Raw genomic sequence first — 16,613 nt, 5'->3', positions numbered from 1 at the left:
GCCAACATGTATACCCTATGTTCTCTTTTCACATGTGCCAAAAGTACAGAGTCAGTGTGTTGAATGGTTGCCTGAAGCTTGTGCTTGAGAGGTCAAAATTGATGCTTAGCCTTATAAACACAAGCATCAAGATGGAACTGATTGATGATTATTGTCTTTGTTTCCTATCTATGACTTATGGAACTTTAAATAATACCATGCACATGATTTGTTAACCGTGATTATGGCTTATGCTTCCCACATAGAAACTTGCTTCTAACTTGAAGAGTTTGGGGGGGGGTGGGGGGGAGGGGGGTTTACTCATTTTGGAATTCCATTTGACGTCTTTCTTGATAGTAGCATTGCAAGTGACAATAGACTCTATAACACCCTTCTCACTAGTAATTGTTACCTAGTGTTGATGGGCATTAGCTTTCCATTTTATTTCATACTATGCCTATGATGTTTTGTAATATTGTCTTGCAAAACAATTCTCTAGGGTTGTAAGGGGAAATTTGTTGAGGAAACTATTGTTGAGGATGCAGAGAGACTAGTCTGCAATTGGTCCAGTGTGGTGATTTCATCAATGCTAGTAACCATGAAAGTTGTGAAAGAGCTACAACCAACATCATCACTAAGAAAAAGTTGGCAATGCCTTCCCCCATGCGCAATTGATCCATGTGTCAATGGTAAAGTTCGGTTAGAAATGAGTGTCTTCAATGATGATGTAATCCACACTTAGTTTCTTCTCCTTGAACGTGGGGTGGCCTTGGCAACCATGCAACATAGATCAAGTGTGGTAGACTCATCAACGACATAAGTGGTTGAGATAACACAAGAAGTTTTGAACAAATTCTCACAATAATTCCCACATTCTGACTTACCTCAACATCATGAGCTTCTGTGAGGGAGGCGTCACATACCTAGCTAGGTACGATTGGGTGCAGGGGACCGCCGGCCCAGTGGGGGGGGCGGTGCTGCCCCAATTGTACCTAGCTAGGTATGCGGTGCCTCTCGAGCAGAAGCTCATGATGTTATGCATTGTATGAAAAACACTGAAAAAGTCTCCAGTTTCTTACATGAGAAAATTTCCAAATCTTCTTGTGTAAGAGCCAGTGGATATTGATGACTCCGCGTTGCCAAAGAAAAAGCATTTTTTGAGGTAGACACGATTAACACCAAAAAGAAAACCAACGTGAAGAATATGTACCCTAGTGATAAGCCTAAGCACGATTAGTAATAGCCTTGATGCTTTGTTACCTTTTGTATTTTCATTAGTTTTTGTTTCGACTTCTATCTCAATGGCTAAGCTTCCCATTGGTTTCTTTGTACCACAAGAAGATTGCAATGACATTGAAAAAGTGCAAGCTTTATTTTGCAAGTCTTCTCTCTACTCTCTCTTGCTTTGATTTTAATGTTATCAAAATGGGCATGTTCTATATATGAGTAATTGGGTAAATTGTCATGTGTAGAAAAGAAAAAGAAAAAAATGCATGGATGTGTGGCTCATTGCAGCACTAAAGCAAGTGTTTTTAAGGTCGAGGAAGACTCCATTGAGTAGAAAGTCTCTAGCTATCCATAGTTTGGAGCAAAGCAAGTGAGCTTTGTCTAACCTTCTACACCCACTCCATTAAGTAGAAAGTCTCTAGCTATCCATAGTTTGGAGCAAAGAAAGTGAGCTTTGTCTTACCTTCTACACCCACGGGTGAGGAGGTTGTAGCAATTAATGAAAACTCTGGATATGGTTAATGATGCATGTGAAATTGGGGTTAAAAAGAGTGATGCACCTATTGATGCATGTATATTGTGGGTGTTGCAGCACCTCAAGGTGGTGAGGACAACGTGCGGGAGCTTGTAGATGTGACATGTATTGTAGAGGCTATGGGGGAGGAGGCTTGCAGAGGTGCATAACTTAAATGAGATTGAAGACAATGTGGGGGAGATTGTTGATGTGACAGGTATTTCAGAGGCTATTTCTATTGAGGTTACAAACTAAGGTGCGTAGCTTGGATAAGGTTGAGGATAATGTGGGAGACTTGATGTGATAGATGGTCCAGAGACTGTTGTTGTTTGGCCAATGCTAATTTTTGAAGGCTTCGACGCCCTTCGGAGGCACTTTTACCTTCCAGTGAAGGGCAAAAAAAAATTTACCCTTCAAAAGAAGGATAGAATATTGAAAAATCTTTAAGTATCCCTTCTAATTTTGTGTAAATATAGCTTAATGAAGGATATGTAAAAATTTACCCTTCAAATGAATGAATGATAAGAGTCACCCTTCAAAAATGAGCCTTGGGTTGTAGTAGAGATGCATAACTCGAATTATGCCAAGAATAACATGAGAGAGACTTTTGATGTGACAAGTAGGGCAGAGGCTATTGCTATTGAGCTTGTTGTAAAGGTGCATATCGTGGATGAGGCTGAGGACTCGAAGAATGATGCTAGTGAGCTCTGCTATTTATCATTGGGATAGCAAGATCATGGTCATGGCAGCTTCACATAAAATCAAGCCACTACAAGTTGTGTTTAATGTGAGTGACCTAATCATGTGCCATTATCATGTCACTTATCGTCAAGACCAAAGGTAAGGAGGTAAATGTGCAAGATACCAATTAGATGCTACAATATCAAGAGCCCATAGAAATATGGATGCTTTCCATGATATGAATCTATTGTAAGCCCTGATGCTAAAAGGTTTTTCAATACTATGGGCTAGTTGTTTGAACTTGTGCCCTAGATCTGTATAACAAGCAATGTTAGAAAAAAACCGGGGTCCAATGTATTTTAACCGGCTGAAATCCTAAAATCATGGTTAGATTTTGAGCTTGCCTTGAATAAAACCGATAAATTTTCACAAGTTTTAGTGCAATCACAGGCAAAGCTTTAAATTTTGACCTAAAAACGGGGAGAAATTCAAGCTTGCCCTTATTTTCTTCGATTAGGAAAAATGTATTTTTCTAGCCCTGATCACAAGGCCCAACCTTGCTAATTTATTGAATTCCGCCTTCAAGGCATTGCTTGATATGGCTTCAAAAAAAATTAAAAGGTGCTCCTTATTCAAAGATTTCACTCAAAAACAAGAAAAACGATGCGTTAACCTATAGCACGTAACGAGACAGGCAATGACGAAGCACATATATTTGCAACAATATTACCTAAGAAAGATGAACACAACATTGCGAGAGAGAAAAAGAGAGAGAGAGAGAGAGAGAGAGAGAGAGAAAGGAAAATGCTAAAGAGAACTTAGAAGAAAACGCTAAAGGAAAAATGAAAGAGCAGATTCTCATGTAGGGAAACGGAGTCGTTTTTATTGTTTTTGATACAATGCATAACATCATGAGCTTCTGCTTGAGAGGCACTGCATACCTAGCTAGGTACGATCGGGGCAAGGGACAGCCAACCCGAATCGTACCTAGCTAGGTATGCGGTGCCTCCCTCACAAAAGCTCATGATGTTGAGGTAAGTCACAATGTGGGAATTATTGTGAGAAATTGTCCAAAACTTCTTGTGGTAGAAGGTAGCTATTGAATGAAGGCGTATGCGTAACAGGATATGATAAGAGATTCTAACAATATGGAGGCACCACCTATTTATGGCCTATCATTCCTGGATTCATTGACGAGTATGAGCTAATAAATTTTTGAGATTCATAACCTATGCAATATTTAGGCTATACCTTGTAAATATTGATGCTCAAATACTTATACACAAATTGAATGTAAACGGATATAGTTGTTGCCTACATCTTGAATTTTTTTATGGAAATGAAATGTTAATTAATACACTTGGAAGATTTTGCAGTACTCACAATTTGTGAGTGTATAATATATTAAACACACAAAATTTGCAAAGTAAGCCATGCTCAACATGGGCCATGGCATCCAACCCAAAATTATCAGCCCGCTAGCTATAGTTGATAGTGAATGTATGATTTCAAGCCTTGAGTGATGGCTCAAATGAGTGTACGTGGGGGATGAAGCTCAAAGATTCTGAAGACATACCATGGATGTTTTGTATTGGAAACTTGTGTATATGTTGGACCTGTTCATGGATTGATGCTAGGTACCAAGGCCTAAAATTGACACATGTTTCTCCTATCAAGGGCTATTTTGCCTATCAAAACAGGTGCTTCAAAAATACCTCCTGTCATTTGACATGCTAAAATCTCAAAACTGTCGTTTGTACCCTTAAATTTAGTTATATATGGAAACTTATGTAAGTTGATCACATTACACAAAGCATATGAAAGGGGGCTTGGAAAATTGCATGTCAGAAGAAATTTCTACTATGCCTGTGAATTTTAGGCCTTGCTACGTACATGATGCACCCAAGAAATGGTGTGGATGTGTCGTTTATGGTGTGCCAAGAAGTATGATTCATACATCATTTGTCATCGTTTGATGTAGGATGGCCCATTTGTTTGCGAACCTTTCAAAGCCAGTCAATAGGCTGAAATTAAATCAACTGAAGCTTTGTCATTGCAAATATAATAGGATATCCAATATCTCAATAGTTAATTCAAGCATTTAAAAGCGAGTGGAAATTTTTATGAGAAGATTTGACATGTTCCCTGTTCTACAAAAAAACTGTTGCAATTGAATATGGAATAGCTTGAAAATCAACGACATAAGGAGCTTTGGACTCTCATATTTAAAAAGGAGCAAGTGAGACATCAATTTCTATCGAAGCACGCTTGACTGATGCTTACTCTTGAATCATAGAAGGGAAATCCATCTTTTATTGTGAATGGATCTTGAGTATTCCAATTGTTTGTCCCGTATATGACATCAGCAAAATTTGCATCAATGGCATATGCACCTAACATGGTGTTATTATTGTTGGTTTTCATCTTCTTCTTTGTTACTTGCTCTTGTTATTTTGATCTTTGGCTCACTTGTTTCCAAATTGGTATCATCCGTGGCTTGATGCTCTTGCCTTCTATTGTTGTTCTTCATTGGTTGACCGCGGCGGCTCCTTTGCTCTTCCAATCTACTTCATTTGCTCTTTGGACTAGCGGGCTGATAATTGTGGAAACTAAACTATGACATCACAACTGATAGTTTCCACGATCATAATTTAGTTTCCACAATTATCAGCCCGCTAGCTGTCCGGCTGCCATTTTCGCCAGCCCAAAATTACACACTTCATACAAATAACAAACACAGAAGTGCATGCCCTATTTCACTCAGAGACAGAGAGGGGCATAGTCACCACCTGCTCATACAAGGCTGCTCTTTCCTGCAAGGCATTCTGTTCATTAAAAGCAACTTTCACTTGAAGCGATCTGCGGAAGACCCTCAGTTCCAGATGAGTCTGACCCGCTCATCGACTTTTATCCAGGAACTCTATTGCCTTGACTCTCCACTCTGCAAGCGTGAAGCCGTGTACAAAGTGGATAATGCAGATCGTAGCATCTCATTGCCCAGGCCTCACACTCGCTACCCACAAGTCCAAAGTTGTGTATTCATTCAGCCATCACAGGAATAGAGAGCTCATATATTACGCCAAATTATAACAAATCGTATGATGTAGAGTACAACGGACACGTCGTATAGATATGTCTTTGCTCAACCGAACAATTCCATCACGAAATCTTTAGAAGTGGTGGCTCCAATTTTTTGAGACCCCTCAAAAGATGCCGACAAAGGGGTACTAATACAAAAGTTTGGCATACGAGCATATGCAAAGAAAGTGCACATGTCAATTCCACAACTGTCTCACAATCAACCATCGTGCCAGTAAAAATATCATTTCTTATAGATAGGTAACACATGATCAACTAAGAATGCACTACCTCAAAATTTGATCTTGAAAGTACTCAATACAGAATCTTCATTAGCCACTTCACTGGCATATAAGGTAACCAGATCATTAACAAAACAATGGCCTACTCTGCTGATAATGAGGTTTTCCAGCATGAAGTTATACTTTTGAGGAGAAAAAATAGAAAGTGCAAAATATGGTCTTTGGCTAATCAAGATTCTGCCCATACTCTTCACGAAGCAGCAACCCATGGGTAGACGACCACACACAATCTCCAATTTGACAATCCAGTGCTGGACAATTTCAACTGCATTTGTAAAATCGAAAGCTCGACCTTCTAGTGTGTCAAAACACCATGCACGAAACATGCATATTTACCTTGCAAACTATGGTACTGACTTCAGGGCCAACCTCTTGTATACAAAATTGAGAACAGCCTTCAACATCTTAGAGAAAAAGGATTGTGAAACAACTTTCATGGGAAGGATTCCGACATCTACAGCACATCTCCATTACAAAGCCATACCACCATCTCATTGGCTCTTCATCTTTCTTTTTTCAACACCTCTGTATCACCGTCCACAGTAGCAAAAGACTGTTCTCGAGCCTTCGGAAAATTTAAGCCATTCTCTGCAGGTTGCAATATTCTTTCATGTACAACAAGCTCTTTGGAGTCATTTCCACCTTCACTTTCTGGCAATTGTTGAGGTCCATTCAGAAAATTACAATGTGGACAATAGTATGTAATAAACGGGAACTCCTCCTTTCTAGAAAGCCCTGAGAAAGCAATAAGACTTTTCTGTGTTATGAAACCTGACATGCAACAAACAAGAAAGGAAAACTTCCAAAGCTACGTACCATTATGTGCTTGGCAGTTTCTACAAATCAGAGCATAGCATTGATTGGGGTCTTCACCAACCAGCATTGCTGCCAATCGAGCTACCCACCCACCACCACCAGATTTGCCTGCAGACTGATCACTTTGCGGCCAGGAATCATACCTCGTACCTTGTGAGCTTGTTGCGTGCTGGTTTGTGCTGTTGGATGCTCTCTGCCGAGAACTCCTCCTCCTCAGACCACTTGACTCGGCCTCTTCACCAGCTGCCATCGTCACTGCCTCTGCTAAAGCTGCATTGACAGCATCAGCTTGTGACGATTCTGATGCCAATTTAAGACCAGATTCTGCTCCAAGTTTTGCAGCAAGGACTCTTGCAGCTGCCTCTTTAGCTGTTGGATCAGAATCATATTTCTGCACCAGCAGATAAATGCTTAGTTGAGTAAAACCTCATGCATTTTCATGGGATTTGAATTATTTTGAAAGCTGGCAACATTCTAAGGGTGGCTTTAAAACGGGCACCGCCAGTCCCCCTATGGGTCCTACATGGGGGTTCAAAAAGTAGAGGAATCAAGGACAACTTTTTGGAATAAGAAGTCAATAGCCATGACTGATTTCAGTGGATAGATCAAGAATTTATTAACCCACTTATCCAAGTTCAAGCCATGTCAGTGGGGTTTTTTTCATGCAGGCGCCCATTGTTTGGGTGTGTCGGGCGGGGGGGGGGGGGGGGGGGGGGGGGGGGGGGGGGGGGGGGGGGGGGGCGGGGGCATCCGCTACTCTAAGTCTGGCCGTGATGAGAATGCTGTAGTGTCGCCACCTTATGCCCATGAGCTTTGTGTGTAAAGCCTTTCCAGACGTCCAAGCAAAGTTGCCATTTTTATATTGATGTTTCGTTTGTCCAGAGGTGGACATTTGTGAATCTAGCCTAATTTCGCTAACTTACATGCAGAAACATTTGAAATACAGCTGGGAATAATCCAAGAACACTTGCCTGGATGAGTTGTTGTGTAAGGTAGTAATTCGTTCTCTCCTTCAGCTCATTGATCTTAGCCTGCCTCTCTTCACGAAGCCTGTCCAGGGTCTTCTGGTCTTTCCGCTCCCCTGCAAAAGCTCTATCACTACATCTGAATTTCACAAACAAAACCTTCAGATGTTATGTCAATGAACCTTACGCATTCTGTAGTACTTCGCAGAAAGTGTGTACAATAAAATGGCCAAGACTGGAAACACAAATACTGGTAGAACTCGAATGGCCCTCATTTGCCATGATAATTCTGGTGCTCTAGTCGAAATCACTGCTAGACCCAGAATCAAAAGCTGCATCCAAGATTTGGGGCAAATTAGCTCTATGAGTTTTCGCTTGTGATACAATGGAGCTGCCAACAGAATCTACAGTGAAACTGCTATGAATGTTCTGTAAAGCAGGGCTATACATAACCTCCATGATCACAGAATAGACAATAACACCCTGCGCTAACTTTCTCCATGTTTGCGAACGTCTTTTCATACGTGTATGAACTGTTGCCTCCTCTTTAGAGAGACTTTGTAGCTTTCTCTCAAAATCCTCTCTGCTAGTTCGGTGAAACAAATGACCCAATATTGAAAAACTCCTTCGTAGAATGTTTTTTTTCAACTTGGGATCCAATTCCTTTGCAACCGCTCCATTCTTTCCGCGATCCTCATCAGGGGAGCTTTCAGCCATCTGTTTCAAAAGGTCTCTCTCTCTCTCTCATTTCATCTCTCTCTCTCTCTCTCTCTCTCTCTCTCTCTCTCTCTCTCACACACACACACATCGACCGAGCACTGGAGCTATGGAGATCCAGACGGCCACGATTGAGGAGAGGGGCTACACTGCATCGACGGAGACTACAGCAAAGGATTCGAGCCATACTCTCTCGACATCCAGAGTGCAGATGAGGACGGATTCTAGTAGTAGTATCTTTGTTCTAGTTCTTTTGTACCCAAACATGGTATTAGATTCACCATTTTGTAACAGATTGGTCTCATAGGTCATTTTGGCCTTTTGAAGACGTTAATATAACATTTCATTTCATTTCATCTCTCTCTCTCTCTCTCTCTCTCTCTCTCTCTCTCTCTCTCTCTCTCTCTCGGTGCCTCCCCTGCGCGCTGCTTGCTTCTCTCTCTCGCTCGGTGCCTCCCCTGCGCGCTGCTTCCCCTGCGCGCTGCTCCCTGCGCGTGGCTCCCTCCTGCACGCTGCCTCCCCTGCGCGCTGCCCCACCCCTGTGTGCTGCCCTCCCCCCTGCACGCTGCCCCCCCCCCCTGTGCGCTGCTCCCTGCACGCCAAGACGACCAGCCCATCCACTGAACACACACACCCATCCCCATCCCCTGCCCGCTGCCCGCTGCCCCCTGCATACACACGAGCTGAGTGTTCTCTTCCCCTTCTCCCCTCTTCTTCACAATATGAAGAGAGGGTAGCTACGAAGCCAACCATGTCTTCCCCCATCATCAAGACGCCGACACCGACAACGAAGACAACGTCCTTCATGCTCACGAATAAGAGGCTTGCACAATTGGAGAAGGACATGAAGGAATGGCGGATGGAGAGAGAAATATGGAAGGAGGAGAAAGCCAACTTCATCAAGCTATGGAACGAAGAGGAGGACATGAGAGTGGAAATCCAAAATCTCAAAGAGGAGAAGGAGAGAAGGGAACGGGAGAACGAGAAGGAGAGGGAGAGATGGAGGAAAGAGCAAGAAGAGATGAAGGCACAAATCGATCTCCTTCATGCTTCCCTCACATCCCTCACCCCCGAGGAAGGAGAGATTAAAGGGGAGGCTAAGGAAGCCCTCAAGGAGGAGATCACCAAAGCCCTCACCGCAAGCATTGAGGACAAATTAGAGGCCACCAAAGAAGGATGGGTCGAAGTGGTCAAAAAGAACATCAAGAAGGTAGCAAGAGAGGAAGCCCAAAAAGATGAGGTACTCATCGTACACACAACCATCGAAGAGGAGAAGATGCGACAAGCTCGCCGTCTCAATGTGCGAGTGACCGACATCAAAAAAGAAGAAGGGTCTACACCCGAAAGCGATGGGAAAGCTTTATGCAAGAAAGTGGGATACAAGGAAGAAGAGATCCCTTTCTCCAAAGTTTGGAGAGCCGGCAAAGATCCAAAGAAAAGAGCTCTCATCCTCCAATTCGCCTCCGAGGAGTCTCGAACTTCCTTCCTCCGAAAGAGGGTCATCTTGAGAGGGATAGACGGCCCCCCGATTTATCTTGATGATGACCTCACAAAGATGCAACAAGATCACCGTCGCGCGTGCATGCCTCGAGTCCACCAAGCCCGCAAAGAAGGGAAGAAGGCAGTATATTGGGATGGTAGGGTTATCATTGATGGCAAGACCATCGCATAGGGACTCGCGGCCTGTGGGACACACGAGGAGATTCATGTCACGGTTTGGAATTGCAATGGAGACCTATGGACACACCCAGAGAGACTTGAGGAGGTGATGAGAGGTCGAGACATCATTCTACTTACAGAGACACACGAGAGCCCGGAGAGAGGGTTACCACGGATACATGGATTCCAGTGGGAGTCTCTACATCGAGGATGTATGCGCCAGCACACCACTCGCGGCTCAGGAGGAGTGGCCATACTCTTTAGACAGGGGCTTCACAGCAGACTACAGATTGTTGCCCGGGACCCACAGGCCCGCTACATGTGGATTCGCCTCGAGCTCTCACGAGACAAGATCGTCTACATTGCCCTTTGCTACTTTGCTCCCACAGGCTCCAGATTCGCCCCTATTGAGCAGGAGTCACCGTACGCATGCCTCACGAAGGAGATTATGGAGTACTCCACACTGGGTGAAGTCTTCCTTATGGGAGACTTCAATGCTCGTACACGCAGTGAGCAGTGTGAGACATATGACCATGAGGACCCAGAGACACTACACACTCTAGATGAGGAGGCTACTATGAGAGACACAGCAGACAGAGCTCCAGTCACAGCTTACGGACGACATCTACTTCGACTTGGCTCCCAGCACCGTCTCGTTATTTATAACGGGATGGTCCAGTGGCCCACCTCAGGGGGCCTGACTTGTATGCCACATGGAGTTGCAGAAGGAGCGGGGAGTACAGTCGACTATATTCTGGGACCCAGGGAGGCTACACACCTTATCACATCCTTCACCATTCCACCCATACCCATCGGAGCCGACCACACATACCTCTCTTTCTCCATCACCGGAGATACCATCACACACAGCTCCACAACACACACTCCACACACCACCATCCATTTCACACATGAGCTAGCCTCTATTTACTCGGCCAAGGTCGAACATGGCCTATGTCTCCTCCACCCATCCACACCACTCCCAGTTCTCACATCACATATCTCTTCTGTTCTCCACACTTCAGCTATTAGCTCTTTTCCACACACCACTCACACAGGACGCACTCCCCCCCCCCGGGGCTATGCCTCAGAACCGCTGGTATGATGATGAGTGCAGAGAGCTATACCGACGCCTCCATGCACGGCGAGCCTTAGGAGAGATCACAGAGAGAGAGGCCAGACGGCATATGAAGACGCTGACACGCCAAAAGCGGCGAGCATTCGAAGAGGCACATGAGCTTGAGCTATACCGCCTATTCATGAGCATGGATAGCGCGACGGCATGGCGCACCCTGCGCGAGCCACGTCCGACTACAGCTATTGAGGATCCACAGATATGGCATGATTATGCAGAGCGACTTTATGAAGTGCCAGGGCAGCCTCCTATTCCACAACCACACGAGCCTCGCCCCACGTGCTCCTCCTTCTTTACAGCAGAGATGGTAGAGAGGGCCATACGCCGCATGCAGCACAAACGATCAACTGACCATACTGGATTACAGAGTGAGCACATCATTTATGCGGCCTCCACTATAGCCCCGTTGATTGCACATGTCTTCAACCGGGCTATAGGGGAGGGCTTCCCAGAGGAGTGGACACAGCACACCATAGTGCCTATCCACAAATCTGGCGACACCCTGGACCCAGGGAACTACAGGACTATCATGATTGGCCACACGATGGCCAAGCTATATGGAGCAGTACTTGAGGCACAGCTCAGCTACTACGCAGAGATCGAGGGTTTACGAGCTCCAGGCCAGGCAGGTTTCAGACGAGCTTTCTCCACCATTGACCACATCTTCGTTCTGCGCTGCCTCATTGATGGGGCAAAGGCGCGGAAGAAGAGGCTTTACTGCTGCTTTGTGGACTTCCGCAAGGCCTTTGACACAGTCCCACGCGAGAGACTCTTCCAGCGCCTTCACAGCATTGGGGTACCAACAGAGATGATTTGGGCCATATATGCTCTCTATGAGAGGGTGACGGGTCGGGTTCGTTGCCCAGGCGGTTTTTCAGAGACCATTGCTAGCACCATTGGTGTTAAGCAAGGATGCCCACTCTCCCCGACACTCTTTGGGCTATACATCGACGAGATCTCCGACTACATACTGCGAGCAGGGGGAGAGGGGAGCGACTTGGCAGGTACTCCGGTCCACATCATGTTATATGCTGATGATATTGTGTTGATTTCAGAGTCACCCGAGGGCTTGCAACGCCATCTTGAGGCCTTGGACGAATTCAGCACACACACGGGGTTGACTGTGAACCTTGGCAAAACCAAGGTTATGATCTTTCACACATCCAGTGCAGTGAGGAGCGCCGCCACCTTCACAGCAGCAGGAGGACAGGTTGATGTAGTCACCTCTTATGTCTACCTTGGCATCACATTCACCAGCCTACCAGGACCCTTCACTATGAGGCAGGCTGCTGTTGACAGGCTCACCCGAGGATATGCAGCTCTGGCCATGCTAGAGCGGAGGTGCCACCAGGCACACTTTCAGGAGCCCCGCACGAAGGGGTGGCTTTTCGACACCTTAGTCACCCCGGCCTTGATGTACTCGGCGGCAGTATGGGCACCAGGATTGACAGCTGACCAGTGGACACAACTTGAGAGACCACAGGTATATATGATCTCACGCTTGCTCCGCAGCAAGAAGACAGTGCCACACGACATTATTAGAGCCGAGCTCGCCACACCACCTATGGTTGTAGAGGCACTATTCTAGACAGTTTGCTTCATCCAGAGGATGAGAGAGCTACCTCCTGACAGACTTACCCGTAGAGCATTTGAGGCAGCTATACAACTATCAGAGAGTGGGCATGAGAGAGCATGGTACTCACAGGTCAGAGCATGGTTTGAGGGACACGGTCTTGACATGGAGAGCCTACCACCATTCCAGTACGACCCCCACTCACCATATGTTCACCTCTCTCGCAGTGAGAGGAACTTGGTATTGAGACAGGATCTGTGGCAGCTATACACTAGGAGAGTCTGGGAGGCACCTAGCTTGGGGACGAGGATGTCAGATTACAGAGACCAGTTTCTCACCATATTGTCTGGGGGGTTCATACAGAGACCACGCTACATGGACATATATATGCCACATAGCTCACGGGTGGCGATTGGTCAGCTGAGAGTGGCTTCACACAGGTTAGAGATTGAGATCGGGAGACATACTGGTGTTCCCAGGGGGGAGCGTATCTGCAGAGCCTGCACAGAGGAGGTGGAGAGTGAGGAGCACTTTGTATGTAGATGCAGAGCATACACTGAGATCAGAGGCAGGTATGAGGCCCTATTTAGAGGACAGCCCACTCTCCGAGAGATCATGGAATCTCGAGATCAGAGACAGCTCGGACGTTTCTTACTAGAGATACAGAGCCATCGGGACACACTACTACAGCCACACACAGCTACACAGACAGAGGGGAGACAATCGCAGCTCACAGACTTCTTTCAGAGGATTTCCGCCCCCCCCCTCACCAGACACTCAGAGGGGAGTGACACTCCCACAGGCGGAGGTGAACCGAGCTAGACGACGACCACGAGTCACAAGCTACAGGGGCGCGAGCTCCCACCACCGACAGATCGAGGAGATCCAAGCCCGGGAGCGCCGTGCCACTGAGGAGCGAGTGGCTCAGATGAGGGCTGACCCGACAGCTTTCATCCGGGTAGCCTTGACACCAGACCCACCCATGTACCACATCTTACATCCCCCCATTAGTACAGGATGGAGCTAGATAGCTTGATGCATTCTCATGATTGTACTACCTTGAGCATACAGACATGCATATACCCCTAGAGATAGAGCTCCATCCCTCCTCAGATACTCCACTACCTACATTCAGTTCAGTTTTGTATCAATTTTGTTTCATTTGTCTTTCCGATAGACGGATGACATACACACAATGTACATTTGATTTGTCTCATAGGCCGATTTCGGCCTGACATAGACGTTAAAAATCTTTCTTTCTTTCTTTCTTTCTTTCTCTCTCTCTCCCCCCCCCCCCCCCCCCCCCCCCCCCCCCCCCCCCCCCCCCCCCCCCCCCCCCCCCCCCCCCCCCCCCCTCCTCCAAAGAAAACAGAGAAAATCTTCTATTAAAATAAACATCTCAAGGGCACAGCCTCAAGAATCAAGAGAAAATGTACAAAAGCTGATTACCACACAGGTGTGATCCTAAAAATATCCATAAAGATATAATGAATGACCAAGACTATTTCTTGATTTTAAAGAGATTCTCTTAGATTCCCTAACATATACATTCTTTTGTGATCAAAAAGGATCCAAAAGGGGAGAATTCTCCTTATACTCTGTCATACTTATAGCAAGAGGAACATCATCACTCTCAAAACTGCATGAAGGCATTGTAAAATCCTCAAGTAACCTAACGGGATCCAAAGAAGCTGTTACACGCTTGAACACTCCAAGCGAGAAATCAATAGCAACACACGAATAGAAACTGCAAAATCATTGAGCTTGAATAGAGAGAGAGAGAGAGAGAGAGAGAGAGAGAGAGAGAGAAGACACGGTGGAGTTCCGAGCCAAGATGCACTGGCCCCAAAGACTAGCGTCCCTTTTAGTATTTCTTTATTATTGCTCTTCACAAAGTACAACTTGAAAGGGTCCAATTCTCTCCGAGACTCTGCGTCCCAAATGCTGTGCATAAGAGTGGCTCTCTGGGCTCTTTTAAACTTACAAGGGATGCCCAAAAGCAGAGCCCCAAAACTTAAAAGCATCAGATCAAAAGCACTATCACCCAAAAGCATCTGCTCTCAAAAGCTCCACGTAAACTGCCCAAAAAGCTGCCAGCGTTTTTGGGAAATCCGTACAGCCTCCCATGTCAGCATTGTCAACGCAAATCAAGAATTCCGTACAACCTACCACGTCAACATGCGAGCGTGAATTACGGAAGTGCAGCCCAAAGTTCGATCTTTTGACTTTTAGGGTTTTAGGCCCCTCGGCCAATGCTTCATAAGTTGGGTAAGGTTAGGTTTATTTAAACCCTTTTGATTTAGGCCCTTCACAAAAACTTTCTGGGTACAATTCTTCAAGTCTCAGTTCCTCTTGTCCACTTGGCAATTTCTCTTCCAGTTGGGCACACCACGTCATCATTTTGTGGCATTCCCCCCTCTTGAAAGAAATTGTAATCACCCTCAATTACGCCTGCAAAACAGCCAAAGGACACAAACTTTCTTCAAAAAAAACTGACTCTATGTACCCATGCATTAGACTCGTCACTCCACCAATCCAGCACTTCTACAAAGACATCAGTGACCAGTCACTAATCACTCACATTTCTGTCAAGAGTCTCAAATACAAATCATGATCATTGTAACCATTTAGCAATCACATCCAGACCGTGTTGTTCTTTTCACGGATGTTTTGATCTACTAAATCTTGTTACTATCAGATATTCACAATTCAACCATGCCCATCACCATCACCAAAAGACAGTACATCCAGTTCACAAATCACACACTTAGTTCACAATGAACACTGTTAGAGTTCAAGCATCTCTCTGGTTTCGTCCATTCGGTCCCAATTTCTCCCAGGGATAGGTGTTGGGGAGTGAGGGCTGTTGTGGCTATGTCCCGGCCAAGGTTAGGTTGTTTTCCCATGGGTTGTGTTTAGCCATGTTTAGCTTGGGTTTTGGCTCAGTTCCATAGCCATGTGCCACAGGGTACATTTCCCCCCCCCCCCCCGCAGTCTAAGTGGCTTCCCAGGGCCCTAGTGGCCAGTAGCCTCTTCCTCTTCCTTTTTTCCCATTTATGGAATAATGAATTTTTTATTATAGGTCGTAGGGGATGAGGGCTGGGTTGGGCGATCTAGTGTTTCCCCTATATAGGGAGTTTTTTTTTTTTCGGAAGGGAGGGGGGGGGGGGGGGGGGGGGGGGGGGGGGGGGGGGGTGTCACCTTGTAAGTATGCATACCAGCCCCAGTAGAGGGCACCCCCCCTTGTGTGCCCAAAGGGGGCAGCCACTAAGCAGAAGGGCTTGTGATCAGGCCAGCATTTTGCTGAGGTTCAGCCCACCGTTTTTGCTTAATGGCCACCGACAGACAGCGAGCATGTGGGGAGGTCAGCCTAGCATTTTTGGGTAGCCTCCCATGCTAGCATGTTTGGGCAGCCAGCCTTAAGCAGAGAACGCAGTAGGAGGGACAGCCATTTAGGTACGAGATTGTCTGTCAACACCCTCCCTGCAGTCTTTTCCCAAGCACACGGAGCGGCACTACTATACCATGATCCTCCTACCTTTGCCAGGAGGAGATTGTCACAAACTACTGACGTGTCAAGCCACTGAAGAACGGAGCCAACCTACAGATCCCGGCCGAGGAGCCTAAACCCTAGAAGCAACAGCAGAAGAAGAAGTTGTACCAACTTGCGAGACCCGTCCGATGGGGCCCAAGTGACCTAAAGGGGTTAAATAAAGCAGGACCACACACACACACTATTGCGTAGCAGTTGATGACGTGGCAAGTCAGTACAGATTCTTAGAGTTCGCATTGACATGCTGAAGTGGTAGTTGTACGAACGTCCGCAATTTACGTTGATGACGTGGCAGTTGTACGGATTTCCGTGAAATGCGCTCGCAACTTTTCACGCCAGTTCTTGGGATCACATGCTTTTGAGTTTGAAAGCTTTTCATGTAACTGCTTTTCATGGGCAAGGGCCTTTAAATAT

General features: G+C 45.9%; 1 protein-coding gene across 1 annotated transcript in view; it reads right to left on the bottom strand.

The window, feature by feature from the left end:
• Window positions 1–5,756: 5,756 nt before the first annotated feature.
• The window catches only part of LOC147437660 (uncharacterized protein At2g24330-like), a 28,732-nt gene continuing 17,875 nt past the window's right edge, over window positions 5,757–16,613 (bottom strand). Inside the window, exons 2-6 of the mRNA XM_086487156.1 lie at window positions 8,016–8,279; window positions 7,750–7,894; window positions 7,569–7,678; window positions 6,598–6,988; window positions 5,757–6,516 (exon numbers count right to left, since the gene is read on the bottom strand). Coding sequence (XP_086343282.1) covers window positions 6,284–6,516; window positions 6,598–6,988; window positions 7,569–7,678; window positions 7,750–7,894; window positions 8,016–8,279 — 1,143 coding nt within the window. The 3' untranslated portion in view covers window positions 5,757–6,283. The remainder of the gene's footprint in view (window positions 6,517–6,597; window positions 6,989–7,568; window positions 7,679–7,749; window positions 7,895–8,015; window positions 8,280–16,613) is intronic.

Source organism: Adiantum capillus-veneris, chromosome 17, assembly GCF_014529385.1.
Source record: "Adiantum capillus-veneris isolate H3 chromosome 17, ASM1452938v2, whole genome shotgun sequence".
Classification (NCBI taxonomy): Eukaryota; Viridiplantae; Streptophyta; class Polypodiopsida; order Polypodiales; family Pteridaceae; genus Adiantum; species Adiantum capillus-veneris.
This window is presented reverse-complemented; position numbering and strand designations above follow the sequence as displayed.